We start from the raw sequence: 18,666 nt of genomic DNA on the forward strand, positions 1-18,666 counted from the left end.
ATGGTCCCAAAGCGGCAGTGAGAAAACAGAAGTGAAGCTGTGATGGTTCTGCAATGATCCGACTGGACTCTTAGAGACATTTCACAGATTTGCACTTTTATTTTGGGACTAAAAGAAAGAAAACCTGAGCTGACCAATGAAAGTTCCTGATCAAAGTCTGAGTTGAACCAGGACCTGCAGGACAGATGCAGGTCCTGACAGAAACAGGGACCGGTTCTGGATCAGCGTCTAAACTCAGGGTACACTACATGCCGGCGTAGTCACTCAGTCAGACTTTTTGTCTATCTGTCTTTTCTTGCGCTGCAGTGACGGCGCCCGCAGAGGCGCGTCCTCCTCCTCCTCGGCTGACGTGGGTCGGTTCTTGATGCAGAGGTAACAGAAGATGAAGCCCACGGTGAGCGGGAAGCCAACCAGGAAGCAGCCGAGCACCGGAGCATCCCTGAACACCGGCTGGGGCAGAGAGGATGGGCAGTGAGCACGGGCAGAGGCAGGAAGCTGGGCGTCGGCTGCGTACGTCTCTTACCGTTAACGTCGTCCTGATGTCGTAGACGCCGCGTCTGAGGCGCTGAGTGAAGCCATTTCCTCCCAGACCCTGAGGAGCAGATCAGACGGAAATCAGAAAGTGTTTCCTGCCTCTCCAGAAGAAACTACTCCAGCTCACCTCCACACTGCCATCCAGAACACCATCCAGGAAGTGCAGGAGGTGGGCCTCCGTCTCTATGGGGCCTGGTGGCAGGAAGTAGCCGTCGTTGGACAGGTTGACCACAATGAAGGAGGGGACAGCAGCCTCCCTGGTGAGGGCAGGAACAGGTGCTGTTAGCCAGCGTCAAAAGGCGTTTGAGGGAAGCGGGACAGCAGAACTCACCCCATGATGAGTCCGTCGATGTACCCGCTGCCCTCCATGAAACCAAAGTAGAACTTCCTGAAAACAGAGACACAACGAGCATGAAGCCTCCTCCTCCTCCTGTGCTCTCAGCAGATTTCAGAATCAAGCCTGACCTGCTGTACGTCTCCTTGTGCTCCGTGGCCACCTTCTCCACCAGACGCTTGTACCTAGACCAGCGATAAGAAGCGCATCACAGCATGACGTCTAACTGACGCATGCATGACAGACCGGGAGTCTCACCTGAGGCTGTCTTCACACAGGTGTCTGTCCTCCAGCAGAGCCAGTAACACCAGTTTACCTGCAGGGGAAAGGTGGAGCCAGATTTAAAAGAAGGCTTTCAATGGAAGCTTCAACCTCTGCTGATCTCAGAACCCCAGGGAGATTGTTCCAGAGTCTTAGAGCCTCTTCTGCTTTTGTTTTCAGCTCAGCAGTGAAGGGAAGTTTGATTCTCTTTGAAAGTCACTCACCAAACACTGCATAAACGGATAAAAAAATAAGCAAAATCTTCTTAAACATAGTGTTTTTGTCCTTGATTTGAGCAGATCATCTGCCAATGGAATGAGTATTTTTACCCCTAAATTAAGATAATTAGACATCCTGCACTTGAAATAAGATAGAGATTAATTGTTCCTATTTTAAGTGCAAAAATCGTATTCTATTGGCAGATCATCTTATTTACGTGCTCAAATTAAGGACAGATACACTAATTTAAAGAAAATTTTACTTATTTTCTGTTCCGTTTTTGCAGTGAAGCGAGTTTTAGCGTCGCTGACTCAGTTGCCTACAATAGTGTAACACTCTGTAACGCCATGCAGAGGAGATAAAAAGATCAATCACATCATTTCCATATCTAAGATTTTGTTTCAGATATTGTGATATGCACTGGAAGACATCAACAGTTGTGATTCTTTCATTAAGTATTACCTGGTATGGTATTGGTCAATGCTGCCAAAAGGGAAACGCTACAATCACAGAAATTTAGTCACACAAAGTGCAAACATACTGCAAACACAACCACACACAACGCACGTAAAGGCAAAACGCTGCAAGCAGCAAAAACAAGTGCAGGAAAAGCTGCAAACTAGCTCTGCATAGCAGAAGTGCCCCAGACCACTAGGAGTAGCAGACCAATTCATTCTTCATTTACACAAAGGCATCAGCTGGCTAAATCTAAGACATGACTCTCCTGGCAGGGGGCTTCACGAGTCCATGCCAGGGAACCCTCCAGAACACCTGGAGGTCTCTGTGAGTTCAGGTTTCTGAGATGATCTGAGGATGTGGACTGGGTGCCTAGACTGAGTGACCAACACAGAATCCGGTCTCAGAGTTCCACCTGAGCTCTGAAACGTTCAGTCTACCTGTGTATGATGACATCATGCTGATACAGGTGTGCTGCTGTTACCTGACTCCCCCATGGCATACAGAGTGTAGCTGTCAACCAGAAAGAAGTTTGGGAAGCGTTCTCTTTTGATCCACGACTTCAGGTCTCCATCCTGTTCCTCTGAAACACAGAAGGTTCTGATGAGTCTGCGTCCACCTGAGCTCTGACTGCTGATGTTTCCTGCAGCGCTGCGCAGAGCTAGTTGCATTTCTTCTTTTAAATCCACCCTCTCCACATTTAATCAGTTTGTTACATGCAACACTAGAGACAATAAAAGTCTGGACTAATTGTATGTTAAAAGCAAATAGGCATACAGTTCATCACCCCTTCCTTCCTGGGTGCTTAGATCACAACCCGGTTCACCTCCAGCCTGTGTATAAACCCCGTGTACATTAGATTAGATTAGATTCAACTTTACTGTCATTACACAGGTATAGGTACAAGGCAACGAAATGCAGTTTAGGTCTAACCAGAAGTGCAATAGCAGTGAGTGGAGGATAAACAATGGTTCCATAAGTACAGGACAAGGATTTTTACTAAATAAATATAGAGATGGATACTATTATAAAGAGAATTTTACTGATAGATTTGTCCTATGAGTATAATATATAGATAACTAGTATTGTGAACTAAATTTACAGCTGGATATGTACCGAATATAATATACAGGTGGATATTCCTATGAGTAGAGTTTTACAGATAGCATAATATACAGATGATTGTTATTATAACAGAGTTTATGTGTACAATGAATATATGTACAGATTGCTATTACTATAGGCAGAATTGTGAGCATGATATACAGGTAGCTATTACTATAAAATGAATAAATAAAGTTTGGACAGCAGCTATTTAAATTAAAGTGCAGTGGAAGGTAATTGCATACTACAGTTAAAGTACGGTATTGCAAATGTATATGTAAACAATTGGTACTGTGAATAAACAGTCAGCATTGCAAATCAATATTCAGTCATAGTAAGTAGTGCAGGATGCATGTAAACAGTTGTTACTATAGTAACAGTCAGGTGTGCAGGTGAACATTACAGTCTAGTAAATAGCAGAATAACAAAATGGAGGTAGGTGTGAGGAGGGAGAGGAGAGTCTATCAGTGAGGGTTAGAGTTCAATAAAGAGACAGCTTTGGGGAAAAGCTGTTCTTTAGTCTGCTGGTTCTGGTCCAGAGGAACCTGATACGCCTGCTGGAGAGAAAACAGTCTGTGGGCTGGGTGAGAAGAGTCCTGAAGGATGCTGGGAGCTCCATGTAGGCAGCGTTTCTTCTGGATGTGCTCCATGGTGGGTAGTGGAGTCCCAGTGATGTGCTGGGCAGCTTTCACCACCCGCTGCAGTGCCTTACGCTCTGCAACAGAACAGCTCCCATACCACACTGTTGCACAGTTGGTCAGGATGCTTTCTATTGCACAGCGGTAGAAGTTCACCAGGATAGTCAAGGATAGCTGATTTTTCCTCAGTGTCCTCAGGAAGACGAGGCGCTGGTGAGCCTTCTTGACCAGTCAGGAGGTGTTGGTTGACCAGGACATGTCCGCTGAGATGTGGGTCCCCAGAAACCTGAAACTGGAGACACACTCAACAGCCGTTCCATTGATGTGGATGGTGTCGTGCGTGCCTCTTGAATCTTTTCTGAAGTCCACGATGAGCTCCTTTGTTTGGTGGTGTTGAGGAGCTGGTTATTGTCAGTGCACCATGTGGCCAGGTGCTTGATCTCCTCCCTGTAGGCTGTCTCATCGTTGTTGCTGATGAGACCAATCACCGTAGGGTCGTCTGCAAACTTGATGATGGAGTTGGATGCGTACACAGGCTTGCAGTCGTGGGTGAAGAGGGAGTAGAGAAACGGGCTTAGCACACAGCCCTGTGGTACACCAGTGTTGAGTGTGATGAATGTGGAGCAGTTGGAGCCTGATCGGACGTTCTGGGGTCTGTTGGTCAGAAAGTCCAAAATCCAGTTGAACATGGAGGTGTTGATGCCCAGTTCTCGAAGTTTGGCTATTAACTTAGCCGGGATGACAGTGTTGAATGCTGAGCTAAAGTCAACAAACGGCATGCCTGCATAAGTGTTCTTATTGTCCAGATGTGTGAGCACAGAGTGCAGTGCCATGGAAACTGCATCCTCTGTGCTCCTATGGCTGCGGTATGCAAACTGGTGTGAGTCCAATGTGGATGGTAGTGAGCCACTCCAGCCTCTCAAAGCACTTCATTACGATTGGTGTGAGTACTACAGGGTGGTAGTCGTTAAGGCACTTTGGGCTGGAGTGTTTTGGCACTGGCACAATGGAAGTGCATTTGAAGCATGTTGGTACAGCTGCTTGGGCAAGAAACAGGTTGAAAATGTCTGTAAAAACCCCAGCGAGCTGCTCCGCACATGCCCTTAGCACGCATCCAGGGATGTTATCTGGTCCAGCTGCCTTGTGCGTGCTGATCCTGCTCAGTGCAGACATCTGTGGAGGAGAGAGTGATTGGCGGGTGGTCGGCTGAGGATTTGAGCTTGGTGGCAGTTTCACTGTTGTCTCTTTCAAAGCGAGCATAAAAGTCATTCAGCTCGTTCAGGAAGTTGACATCAGTGGCTGCAGAGGTGGAGTGAATGGGTTTATAGTCACTGATGGCCTTAATTCCCTGCCACATGCGTCAGGGATCAGCGTTGGAAAAGTGTCCCTCTGTCTTAAGATTGTAGCAGTACTTGGCCTCTTTGATGCTCCTTTTCAGATTTGCTCTGGCTGAGCTGTAGGCTTGTGCATCTCCTGATCTGAAGGCAGTGTTGCGTGTCTTCAATAGGAGTCGCACCTTCCTGTTCATCCATGGCTTCTGATTTGGGTATGTGGTGATCTGCTTCTGGGTTTTAACATTGTCAATAGTGTTATAAATAAAATCCAGTACATGGAGAACCAGCTGTAACATAGTGAGGAAATGGTCAGAGGAGGCCAAAGAAGCCCTGAGAGACGGCTTCAGCTCTACTGCGTGGGATGACCTCTGCTATCCTCATGGAGAGAAAGTCCAGGGAATAACAGAATGCATCAAAGACTACAACACGTTCTGTTGGACTCTACCACGTCCCTCATCAAGCTTAGGTGCTCCTCCAACAGCAAGCCCTGGATAAACCCCTACATAAAAGCTTGGTGTTATGGAAACATATAATCAGTTTTTGTATTAATCATGTATTTTTCTTAAAGCAGTAAGAGTTACCTAAGTTATAATTACTATTGTAAACTTCGTGGCCTGGAGTCTACATAGGATGGAGTCTGCAGGGTCACTCAAAGCTGTAAATTCAGTAGGCAAAGTGGGAGTCACATAATGTTTTATCATGGATATCTGTCAAGAAGGTTTATGGTAAAAGCTTTTATACTGTTCTTCAATGTTATCTTGGTAGAATCCTACAAACACCCGGTCAATGAATTAAAACACCGCTTGCAGCCGCCACTGGAGCGCAGACTCCGTGCTTTCCTAAAATGGGATTTTAGGATAATGTTGTAAGGCTGTGTCTCCCCTTGGAATTCCAATTGTAATAAATATATGTATATTCTGAGTGTTTTGTCTCTTATAATTGTTTTCTTCCTCTGTTGCCAAATCTACAAACTGGGTGAGGCGGGCCGTAATGAATGAGACGGGAAGAACTCGAGGCCGCTTGGTTATCTGCTAAAGGAGAAGAGGAAGATTTCAGGCCAGGAAAGAAGAAGAGCTGAGAGCTGTACAGAAAAAAACTGAGGAAGAAGATCAGAGTAGGAGGAAAACGGGACGAAGATGGAGGCGCAGCTGCAGGACAACATCAACGGTGTCTGGAAAAAACTGAAAACAGTTTCAGGTCACAAACAACGTCCAGCCTGAAGGTGACTTCAGATGGCGAGTCAGAGCCATAAAAAAGGAAAGTTAGAATTATTTTATACAAATCATTTGCATATTATTTTTTGCCATTAATGGTTAATAGGTAAATACCAGTAAAGTTTGTTGTATTTTGAAAGTCATACCTTTATTTTGAAAGTGTTACTTCCTACAAAAAGAAGCAAGGATCAATAAAGATTTTGACCATGCTGGCCGCGTTTAAAGGAAATTATACGAAGAACTTGTAGAAAGAACCATTTTTTCTTTTGTAGTTTTTACTAATGGATGTTTTTCTGGCATTTTTCTAGATAAAGATTTTTGTTAAATTCACGGTTTGCACACATCTTTACTTTTCCAAGAATGACACAGATCCTGGATCTGCTGCCATAACAGGGTGAATAAGCTGAATCAGCACTTTCTGAGTTTCTCTTTCTCCAAAACAAAGATACTTCAGAGGTTTTGAAGACCTTCTTTGACTCTGTGGAGGCATCAGCCATCTTCTCTGGTCTGATGGAGCAGCTGATCTGCAGCTGAGAGGAAGCGGCTGGATAAACTCATCAGGAGGACCGGTTCTGTCCTGGGACGTCCTCTGGACCCAGAGCAGGAGGTGGAGACAGGAGGACTGAAATAACGTCCCTGATTCTGATTCTAGGATGCAGCAGCACCACAGCTCCTTCGTTCCAGCTGCTGCTAGACTTCATAATCTCTGCTGCTCCCAACACTCATTAACTGCTTATGCTGATGGTTGCACGGGTTCTGATCCGATCATTTACGCTGTCTCTCAGATGCTAATGTCCATGACCACACACTCTCACACTCTTTTTGCATATTTCTGCTCACCTTGTTCTGTAATTGATTGCTATTTTTCTTCCTTTAACTTGAACATTTCATACCGAGGTAGATGAGCGTTCATACTGAGCCCGGTTCTGCCGGAGGTTTTCCTTCCCGTTAATGGGGAGTTTTTCTTCCCACTGTGGCTTCATGCTTGCTCAGTATGAGGGATTGCTGCAAAGCCATCAACAATGCAGACGACTCTCCCTGTGGCTCTACGGTTCCCCAGGAGTGAATGCTGCTTGGAGAGACTTTGATGCAATCAACTGGTTTCCTTATATAGGACATTTTTGACCAATCTGTATAATCTGACTGATTTTGACTTTGTAAAGTTCCTTGAGATGACATGTTTCATGATTTGGCGCTATATAAATAAAATTGAATTGAATATTTACCTGAATATCCCTTATGAGCTCTTAATACTCCTGCATTATTTCCCCTTTGGATATTTATTTCTCTTCTGCTTTACAGCTTTACTTTATGTCCGTTGCATCCTGTCTACGTATTTTGCCGCTGTCACGTCCCAATTTCCCCACTGTGGGACAATAACAGTATTTTTATGCTATTCTGTTGTAACTCACACCTTGAGAAATCTAACATGATGTCATCCCGTCAGGTAAGACCTCCTCAAATGTGGGTCATTTACATTACAGGTGTTAGAGCCAAAGGTTTACCATCATAAATGAAGTAGGTCCCATCCTTAAAAAGCAGCACCGCCGGCAGAAAGGTCAGCGTCAGCTCCTGAAACACGGCCAGACATCAACCGCAGAGTCTAAGAACATCTGACAATCTAAGAACAAGGTTCCTCAGGGTGTCCCACCTTCGGCACCACCTCTCTGCTGGCAGAGAAGAAGTAGGTGTGGACGATGAGTTCCTCTGCTGCAGCCGTCAGATTTGCCTGCAAACACATCAGGTGTGGCTCCAAAACAGGGTTCTAAAGGGGTTCAGTGGAACCATCAGAGGGAAGCTGCTGGTTCCTGCCATGGTGCGTGTGTTGCTTCATGATAGTAGTAATAGTAATATCGTCTTTATTGTCATTGAAACATACATTATAATGAAATGTGCTCTCTGCATCTTAACCCATCCCCTTGGGGAGCAGTGGGCTGCCATGTGCGGCGCCCGGGGAGCAATCTGGGGTTAAGGGTCTTGCTCAGGGACCCAGAGTGCAGGCAGTGGGGATTGAACCGGGGACTTGCATCCTTCTCTGAGTGCAAGCGGCTGCTCTAACCACTAGACCCCCCCCCCCCCCTGTGGTGGGAGTGTGTGTGCGCACCTTGAGCTCTGATGTCGCTCCAACATAAACCACCATGACGTCATGGCGGCTGATGGCATGCTGGAAGAGGCGTGGGCTGCTCAGAGAACGAACCAGCGGCCTGAACGACAGCAGACACTGTGACATCACCCTTTGATAGCAGTTAGGACTTCCATCCAAACATTTTCCAAACTCACCCTGAGACCCGGTCAGCAAAGTCCAAGATTCCGTCTTTGGTTCTTGATCCTGGATAGTTATACTTCACGCCGTTCTTCAACCTGGAGAGAGAACAGGGCTGCTGGAAAATTTAGATCCTTTAGGGTTCCTGCCAGGGGGATTGTAAACATCCCAAAATAATATGAAGATGCTTCAGGATGACTGTAAGCACAGCAACCAACGGGTTCTCCCCACGCTTTGACACGCCGGATGGAGGCGCAGCTCCAGCATCTCATCCTGCTGCTACATCAGCTGAGTTCCACCCTGAGGAGCAGCTAAAGTCCAGTAAGACATTTTCTACCTGTCCCTGCAGCGTGCCACAGTCCCTGTCTGTCTCAAATCCTCCATCATTGCAGCTGTGGCGAAAGGCTCAGCTGTGTCCTGCCTCAGGGATTACCGCCTCGTCACACAGCAGAGCCTGAGAGGATCATCCTGAAGCATCCTTGCTGCTCTGGACAGCCATCAGTCTACAGGGAGATGTTTGATGATTATTGTGAGAACGTGGAGCTGGACACGGTCCATAGGTCCCGAACACAGTCATACCGCAGGGCTGTGTGTTCGGCCTTATTCTCGCTCTTTCATTCACTTCACTAACACTCAGGAAATGTGTGGACGACACCACCGTAGTGGGTCTCACATGGGACAAAGGTGACACCCGAAGGAGAGCAGGAGGTGGGGGTCTGACCACCAGCATGGCTGAGGACCTCCATGTGGATAACAGGAGGTCCGGGAAGACAAAACGCACCCTTCCCCTCACACATGGGGCGGAGCTCCTGTACCACATGAGATCTCACCTGATGGGGTCGGTTTTCACAGCACCTGGTCAGGAAGGCCTGTTGCATCAGGACTGTTAGAAGACATTGTTCTCATGTCCCAGTTTCCCTCATCCAAACTGCAAAGCAATAAAACCTCTTCTGTTTGTTGTTTTGTATCGTCCACCAGGCCCTTACACTCAGTTTTTGGATGAGTTGTCAGATTTCTTATCTGATTTGGTGTTAAATACTGATAAGGTTATTATAGTGGGTGATTTTAACATCCATGTTGACACAGAATGTGATAACCTTAGTGTAGCCTTTAAAACTATCCTAGATTCAATTGGTTTTGTTCAAAATGTGCATAAACCGACGCACTCTTGGCTCCATACTTTAGACCTTGTTCTGACATATGGCATTGATTGTGAAGAATTAACAGTATTCTCTCACAACCCTGTCCTGTCTGATCATTTTTTAATAACATTTGAGTTTAATCTAACTGAATTCTCCACCCCCAAAAGAGGGTTCCATTATAGTAGATTTTTATCGGATAATGCTGTATCAAAACTTAAAGAGTCTGTCCCCTTCTTAATATCCTCAGTATTGCAGAAATGCCCTGTAGATGGCAGCAATGTTGTTTCTTCCAATTCACAAATAGATGTCTTTACTAACGGTGTGACTTCCTCATTGCGTTCTGCAGTAGACAATGTAGCTCCCTTGAAAAAGAAGGTGATTATTCACAGGAAGCTGGCTCCTTGGTTTAATTCAGAGCTGCGTTCCTTGAAGCACAATGTTAGGAAATTGGAGAGAAAATGGCGCTCTACACACCAAGAGGAATCCTACTTAATCTGGAGGGACAGACTATTGTTGTATAACAAGACCCTTCGCAGAGTTAGAGTAGCATATTTTTCATCATTAATTGAAGAGAATAAAAATAATCCTAGATTTCTCTTTAGTACAGTTGCCAAACTTACCCAGAGCCACAGCTCTGTTGATCCATCCATTCCCTTAGCTCTTAGTAGTAATGATTTTATGGGATTCTTCATAAATAAAATTGATGCCATTAAAAATAAAATAATTGGCATCCTCCCAAACATGATTACCTCGTCCTCAGTAAGTGAGGCAGCATTGGAGGAATCTTTAGAATCTGCGCAGTGTTTGAACTGTTTAGAAGCAGTAGAGCTTTCTGAGCTATCTAAAATTTTAGCTTCATCTAAACCTTCTACCTGTATGTTAGACCCAATCCCAACCAAGTTGTTTAAGGAGATATTCCCTTTGATCAGTGGCACTATTTTAGACATGATTAATCTATCCTTAGTAAATGGATATGTACCACAGGTTTTGAAAGTAGCTGTTATTAAACCTTTACTTAAGAAACCTTCTCTTGATCAAGATGAGTTAGTAAATTACAGACCTATATCTAATCTTCTTTTCTTATCTAAAATTCTTGAGAAAGTAGTTGCTAATCAACTTTGTGAACATTTACAAAGTAATGACCTACTTGAGGAGTTTCAGTCAGGCTTCAGAGCTCATCATAGCACTGAAACAGCTCTGGTGAAGGTCACTAATGATATTCTCATGGCCTCAGATAATGGACTTGTGTCTATACTTGTCCTGTTAGATCTCAGTGCTGCGTTTGATACAGTTGATCACAATATTCTCCTACAAAGACTTGAACATACTGTAGGGATTAAGGGGAAAGCATTAGGCTGGTTTAAATCTTATCTGTCAGACAGATTCCAGTTTGTTCATGTTAATAATAAATCTTCCTCAAACTCTAGGGTCACCTGTGGAGTACCACAGGATTCAGTCCTTGGACCAATTCTCTTTACTATATATATGCTTCCGATTGGCAAAATTATCAGACAGCATGGGATTAATTTCCACTGTTATGCTGATGATACTCAGCTATATTTATCCATAAATCCTGATGAATCCAATCAATTACTTCGACTGCAGTCATGTCTTGAGGACATCAAAAGCTGGATGACTTTAAATTTCCTGCATCTAAATTCTGACAAGACCGAAGTTTTAATCTTTGGGCCAGAGTCCTCAAAAAATAAACTTCTTAACCAATCACTTCATCTGGGTGGCATTAACCTGGCCTCTGGTAATAAAGTAAAAAATCTTGGTGTTATTTTTGACCAAGACATGTCATTTAAATCCCATATTAAACAGGTTTCCAGAGTTTCCTTTTTTCACCTCCGGAATATCGCCAAAATTAGAAACATTCTGTCCAGGAGTGATGCTGAAAAACTGGTCCATGCATTTGTTACTTCAAGGCTGGACTATTGTAATTCTTTACTATCAGGAAGTCCACAAAATGCAGTTCAAAGCCTTCAGCTGATCCAAAATGCTGCAGCAAGAGTTCTGATGAAAATCAACAAGCGGGATCATATTTCTCCAATTTTAGCTTCCCTTCATTGGCTTCCTGTTAAATCAAGAATAGAATTTAAAATTCTTCTTCTAACGTATAAAGCCCTTAATAATCAAGCTCCATCATATATCAGAGCTCTGATTACCCCATATGTTCCTAACAGAGCACTTCGCTCTCAGACTGCAGGTCTGCTGGTGGTTCCTAGAGTCTCTAAAAGTAGAATGGGAGCCAGATCCTTTAGCTATCAGGCTCCTCTCCTGTGGAACCAACTCCCAGTTTTGGTCCGTGAGGCAGACACCCTGTCTACTTTTAAGACTAGGCTTAAAACTTTTCTTTTTGACAAAAATTATAACTAGTGACTCATGTTACTCTCAGCTACCTTTATAGTTTTACTGCTATAGGCTTAGGTTACTGGAGTATATCAGGATCTAATTTTCTCACTATATTGAGTTCTACTGTTCTTCAATTATGCATTATGTGTTGTCATTTCTGCTTTAACTTTCTGTTCTCTCTCTTTTCTCTTCATAGCAGGTACACCTGGTCTGGCGTTCTGTTAACTGTGACATCATCCAGAGAAGACGGCTCACCCGCTACTACCATCTAATGTAGAACAGATTACTAGATCAATGTGTGCTTCTGTGCTTTTTTGTTTCTCTTGTTGTGTCTCTGTTCTGTCTTCTGTAACCCCAGTCGGTCGAGGCAGATGACCGTTCATACTGAGCCCGGTTCTGCCGGAGGTTTTTTTTTTCCCGTTAATGGGTGGTTTTTCTTCCCACTGTCGCTTCATGCTTGCTCAGTATGAGGGATTGCAGCAAAGCCATGTACAATGCAGATGACTCTTCCTGTGGCTCTACGGTTCCCCAGGAGTGAATGCTGCTTGTCGGGACTTTGATGCAATCAACTGGTTTCCTTATATAGGAAATTTTTGACCAATCTGTATAATCTGACCCAATCTGTATAATATGATTGAACTTGACTTTGTAAAGTGCCTTGAGATGACATGTTTCATGATTTGGCGCTATATAAATAAAATTGAATTGAATTGAATTGAATGTCAGCAGGGTTTAGGCCCCTAACTGAGACGCGTGAGCAGCCAGAGCTCAGCATGGCCATGATTGCTGCTGTGTCCATGGTGGGATGCAGGCGTCTGACTTTGGATCTACAGTTTGTTTCTTCCAGAAGAAACTTCTTCTGGTCCAGAAAACTCAGCAACTCAATGCAGTCAGCTGTGTTTTCTTACATCTAACCCTTTTACCCAAATGGAACCTGATTCTAGTTTTTCTTAAGTAGGATCCAGTTGACATGCAGAATGCTGCAGAAGTGAACTGGACTGGAGGCGGACCAGTAGAAAGCAGAACCTCTGAGGTGTTGTGAAATCAGCCAACCAGAAAACAGCATGAGCCGGGTTAACGAGGAGTTTCCCTCTGAGCTCCATCCTGGTCAGATGCTTCCAGCGGGATTCCCCCGGTGGACTGAACAGACTCAAAGGCAGCGCTTTGGCAGAGAAATGAACAGGGAAGTTCAGGTGGTTCACTTTTACGTGTTTTCACTGTTTTAAGGTTTGACGAGTTAGACTGAGCTCACAGGCGGAGCTCCCGCTAGCATTCTTGAAACTATACTTAGCCGATGTAGTACGAGTTTGTTTTTATGGTTATATCAAACTTTATTTCCATTAGGGTTTTATACATCGATGTGATATTAACGTTTGTGTTTCGCAGTCCATTCATTACAACAAAATATGGCTTAAAAGTCTTTTTAAGTGAGCTCCGAACGGCGCCAGCATTAGCCGCTATTAGCCGCTATTAGCTTCTTTAAAAACGTACAGCTACTCCCTAGAGAACTTAACTACGGTGTGTTTAACATAAAATGTTTGTTCTCGTTTCGCTCCGCCATCGTCTCATAGTGCTATGAGCGTTAGTACAGCTTTAATAGGAAACATCGATTTATGTTGTTTCGTGTAACTTAAGGTTAACTTCTTTAAAATGTTATTTCATCAAATAATGTTTTGTTTAACTCAGGGTTTGCATTGAGAACGCGTTGAAACACACCAGATGTTCTAAATTAGTTAATTTAACTCCATTCCACGTTCTCTATGATGAACGTTGATTCTTTAACTCAGATCTGCGGAGAACCATAATTCACTGAATCATTCTGATGATGATGATCAACCATTTTATTTTGTCTTTTGTTTCTATTGTGTGTAAATAGTTCCTTAGCTTCTTTTTTTATCTTCATTTTGCTCAGTAGTTTAGTGTAGTTTCACAGCCTAGTAGAGGATTTGTTGATTGAAATATAGAGTTAATTCAGATAAACATTATATAGTGATGTTCTCTGGATGTTAATCTATTTCTGTTAATAAATTCTTGAACTTGAAGAGAAGTTGTCACTCCTTTATTCTATATGTGTGCAGAGTTTGCTGTTAAAAGATCAGAGATCGAATCATTCCTTTCAACTATTGTCCTGATATCAGCTGATTGGCTGATATTCATCAGGTAATACCTAAACAGAGTTATTTATTAAACATTAAATAACTTAAAATATGTATAATAATGGTACAACAGAGGAAATGCACACGGTATGTAAACAAAAAGCATTTTTATGCTGAAACCTGAGCTAAAGTTGCTGCTGATGGACAAAGGAAAGCTCTTGTGATTGGCTGATACAGAGTGATGTCATAATGATGTCAGAGTGGGAACTTACATGAGAATGGCAGGATAATTTCGGACTTTGAACTCTTTGGCCAAAGCTGCACAGGAACCCAGACAGAACATCAGTTGACAGAACCAACCTCCAGTATTTTTGTGTGCTTTTATTTTGAAGGTACAGACCAGGGCTGGCTGTAGCATCTGACTTGCCAACATGAACCGGAGAACCAAGACTCCGGAGTTCTGACCCGATCTGGTGCCAAACAGGATCCAGCTGTTTGCAGAAGGAACACCAGGGGGCGTAAAACTGACAAGAGAGGAAATCAGAGTAATCCGAGTACTTTAACAAGTCAGAGTAATCAGAGTACTTTAACAAGTCAGAGTAATCCGAGTACCGAACAGGTCAGAATAATCCGAGTACTGTAACAAGTCAGAGTAATCCGAGTACTGTAACAAGTCAGAGTAATCCGAGTACTGTAACAAGTCAGAGTAATCCGAGTACTGTAACAAGTCAGAGTAATCCGAGTACTGTAACAAGTCAGAGTAATCCGAGTACTGTAACAGGTCAGAGTAATCCGAGTGCTGTAACAAGTGAGAGTAATCAGAGTACTGTAACTGTAACAGAGTGAGAGTACCTGGATGAGCCAGATGTCATCGGGTTCTTTGGTTTCCATGAAGCTGAAAAGGACGATAGGAGTCAGACGGGTCGCTGATTATTTATTGGACAGTTTGAGGCTCAGCTGGGTCACAGCAGACAACCGGGTCAGTTTTGGACCGGCTGGAGGAAACATGGTGGTGATTGAACCTGCTTGGATCAGAATGCTCGTCGTGCGAGGTACAGACCTTCAAAAAGTATTCACACCTCTCAGACTTCTCCATATGCACCCTGTGGACCCTGAGAACACAGTGGAGCATGGTGGTGGCAGCATCATACTGCGGGACAGGAAGCAGCTGGAGCTGGTGGGAAGATGAAGGGAGCTGAATCCTGTTACCAAAGCAGCTTTATTTATAGAGCACCTTAAACTGATACTACTAGTGACAGAGGAGTGGATCACTGCCTCACAGTTCTCTCAGAAAGAATCGGCTCGACTTTAGCCAGCTGCCTGGATGAAACTTTCACCACGTTTGTTTTCACCACTGCTCCTCTGACCTCTGACCCCAGATTTGTGTTGACTGGATTGATGGAACCAAGGACTGTAGCTGCACAGCAGAAAACAGAACCTCTGTCTTCTTCTCATGCAACTTCTTAACCAATCACTTAATCTGGATGGCATTAACTTGGCCTCTGGTAATAAAGTTAAAAATCTTGGTGTTATTTCTGACCAGGACATCATTTAAATCCCATATTAAACAGGTTTCCAGAGTTTCCTTTTTTCACCTCAGGAATATCGCCAAAATTAGAAACATTCTGTCCAGGAGTGATGCTGAAAAACTGGTCCATGCATTTGTTACTTCAAGGCTGGACTATTGTAATTCTTTACTATCAGGAAGTCCACAAAATGCAGTTCAAAGCCTTCAGCTGATCCAAAATGCTGCAGCAAGAGTTCTGATGAAAATCAACAAGAGGGATCATATCTCACCTGCCGTGAGACTCTCAGGTGAGTAAGACGGCCAATTACAGATCTCCATCCACGTCTGGTTGACCCACAGATCCACAAACAATAAGAAAACCAGAACTAGTGTGAATCCAGACAAAGGAACATCGAGGTACCTTTTCATTCATGGCTCCTACACTCTCACTTCTTCTGGAGACATGTCCACACCTGTCCAGGAGTCTCTGTCAGTTCTGGAGGCTCTGAGCAACCTCCAGGTGGAGCGCTGCTGTTTCTAAGGACATGGAGGTCCATCCTAGAACTGAGGTCTGGAAGTTCTGTCTGTGGCAGGAACCCGGTTCTGGTCACTGCCTCTGATGTGGGCATGCAGGTGAACAGAGACGCCAAAGAACCGGCCTCTCCTGGCTGCAGCTGATAGCAGCGGCAGTGCTGGATCGCTTTCTGTTCCCGGTTCTAGAAGAGAATCGGTTATCTTTTCTCCACTTCCTGGTTGGTTCCTGTTCCGGGTCTCATAGCTGTTGCTGTCATCAGTAGAACCGTCATTTCTCACGTTAATCAGCTGGACTAAGAACCTCTGAGCCGTTGTCTGCTGGCCTGGTGGTGATGTCACCGTCTTTAACGAGGAACCTAACGGCCATACCCTGCTGTGGCGCGGTGCTTAGGTTCTGCTCTAGAACAGAACCCACCACCAGTCTGCTCTAGAACAGAACCCACCACCAGTCTGCTCTAGAACCCACCACCAGTCTGCTCTAGAACAGAACCCACCACCAGTCTGCTCTAGAACCCACCACAACTCTGCTCTAGAACCCACCACCAGTCTGCTCTAGAACCCACCACAAGTCTGCTCTAGAACCCACCACCAGTCCGCTCTAGAACAGAACCCACCACCAGTCTGCTCTAGAACAGAACCCACCACCAGTCCGCTCTAGAACAGAACCCACCACCAGTCCGCTCTAGAACCCACCACCAGTCTGCTCTAGAACCCACCACCAGTCCGCTCTAGAACAGAACCCACCACCAGTCCGCTCTAGAACAGAACCCACCACCAGTCCGCTCTAGAACTCACCACCAGTCCGCTCTAGAACAGAATCCACCACCAGTCTGCTCTAGAACCCACCACCAGTCCGCTCTAGAACAGAACCCACCACCAGTCCGCTCTAGAACAGAACCCACCACCAGTCTGCTTTAGAACCCACCACCAGTCTGCTTTAGAACAGAACCCACCACCAGTCTGCTCTAGAACCCACCACCAGTCCACTCTAGAACAGAACCCACCACCAGTCCACTCTAAAACAGAACCCACCACCAGTCTGCTCTAGACAGAACCCACCACCAGTCCGCTCTAGAACAGAACCCACCACCAGTCCGCTCTAGAACCCACCACCAGTCTGCTCTAGAACATGACGGATGGGATTGAACACATGTTCAGCAAACATGGACAGAACCGGGTCACATGAGAACCTACCGGTCCAAGATCAAACCCGTCCTGGGCTGGAACAGGTTCTGGTTACTTACGTGTCATCCAGCTCCTCCACGAAAGCTGAGCCTGACAGAACCAACGTCAGCAGCAGAACTGGGGACATGAACAGAACCAGGTTCAGCCGTAGAACTAAGAACACAGAACAAATAAAAACAGAACAGAACCAGCAGCAGACCTGTTGGAGCTAACATCAGTACACGTTTCTATATGCCGTCGCCGTGGTTCTGTGCTTCCAGAACCTGTTTTAGATTCTTACGTTGTCGGTTCTGTCAGCATTGATGCTGATGTTCTGTCGGACCCCGTGAATTACACGTTCTCCACCTTAGATCCTTTCAGTCATAACATTTTATCCGATCTTGTCTAAAGTGACACTTCGGGTCAACCCAACATCCGAACATCGGACCTCGTGGTACCGGTCGGACTCAGCATCTGTAGAACTGGACTGGACTGTTAGCAGAATCTGCTGGTCCGGTAGTGCCTGGAACCGGCCGTGTTAAATGATCGGTGCGGTCCGGAGTTCTGATCCACAGAACCACGGCTCACAGAGAAACACTGCTGTTAACTCCCCTGTGTTCTGGTGACGGTCCTGAAAGATCCAGAAAGTTCTGGTTGGTTTTCTCTGATTGGTTTAGTGATGGAGCAGCGTGGCCTGATGGGTAACGGGCCCCGCTGAAACCCAGAATGTTCCTCGGCGCCGGACTCTGCTCCCTGAGGGACTGGGTTAGACGCAGAGAACCAATCAGAACCGAGTTTGCTTTCCATGTTCATTCCTTTATATTCCTGATTTTATCATTTATTTCAGCAATGAGCGATCAGGGACGGCAGACGGACCCGGCCCAAACCCAGAACCTCCACCCTGACGGAGGTTCTGATTGTTGACCAATGGGTTCTGTCACTTCAATAATGCTGATCAGCTCTAAAATTGGTCAGCTTCTCTTCCTGTCCATTTAGGTTCTTGCGTGACTCCTGACTGGTTCTGTTGCTGTCTGGCTCTGTTCTGGTCAGGTTCTTCCTGTTCCCCTGACCCCCATAGTTCTCCAAAGTTCTGGTTCTCCTGGTTCTGGCTCAGCCTGACTACAGAATGTGTAACACGAGCAGAGCTGTGTGGAGGACGTACCTGAGAGCAGAACCGTGTTCCTCCGGACCGACATGTTGACTGATGCAGATTAACAGATAATCTGCTGACAGTATGAGCAGCCAGCTAATCCCCCAGATTAACAGGTTCAATCTGCTCCAACTTTATTCATTGTGGAGCACCAGAACACTGCAGGAAGGAGCATGACCAGCAGGGGGCAGCAGAGCCCAGAGGGACAGAGGCAAAGAAAGGAGGAGAGGAAGTCTCCCATAGGACCAACGCGTCCAATCAGCTTCAGTCAAGTTTTTATTCTTTTTAAAATATAGAATCACTCATTGCCACATTGCAAATACATATTTATATACTCACTACGTACAAATGGTACCAAAGT

At 45.0% G+C, this 18,666-nt stretch overlaps 1 protein-coding gene across 1 annotated transcript; it reads right to left on the minus strand.

Moving 5' to 3' along the window:
• Positions 1-75: 75 nt before the first annotated feature.
• Positions 76-18,411, minus strand: LOC105920281 (protein disulfide-isomerase TMX3). Its single transcript, XM_036132982.1, has 16 exons — positions 18,318-18,411; positions 17,236-17,293; positions 14,803-14,845; positions 14,351-14,474; positions 14,223-14,268; positions 8,375-8,455; positions 8,199-8,298; positions 7,746-7,823; positions 7,600-7,666; positions 2,289-2,387; positions 1,127-1,184; positions 1,000-1,053; positions 866-922; positions 662-791; positions 524-592; positions 76-450 (listed from the first exon to the last, which is right to left on the minus strand). Exons 1-16 carry the CDS (start codon positions 18,349-18,351, stop codon positions 265-267), a joined length of 1,284 nt encoding a protein of 427 aa, XP_035988875.1. The 5' UTR covers positions 18,352-18,411; the 3' UTR covers positions 76-264.
• Positions 18,412-18,666: the final 255 nt, after the last annotated feature.

Source organism: Fundulus heteroclitus, unplaced genomic scaffold (genome assembly GCF_011125445.2).
Source record: "Fundulus heteroclitus isolate FHET01 unplaced genomic scaffold, MU-UCD_Fhet_4.1 scaffold_56, whole genome shotgun sequence".
Lineage (NCBI taxonomy): Eukaryota > Metazoa > Chordata > Actinopteri > Cyprinodontiformes > Fundulidae > Fundulus > Fundulus heteroclitus.

Coding starts and splice junctions, on each gene's coding strand:
- LOC105920281 (XM_036132982.1), bottom strand. CDS start 18,351: ATGTCGGTCCGGAGGAACACGGTTCTGCTCTCAG. Junction 8,299..8,374: donor TTTGCTGACCGGGTCTCAGG/GTGAGTTTGGAA, acceptor GCTGTCGTTCAG/GCCGCTGGTTCGTTCTCTGA. Junction 593..661: donor TTCTGGATGGCAGTGTGGAG/GTGAGCTGGAGT, acceptor TCTGCTCCTCAG/GGTCTGGGAGGAAATGGCTT.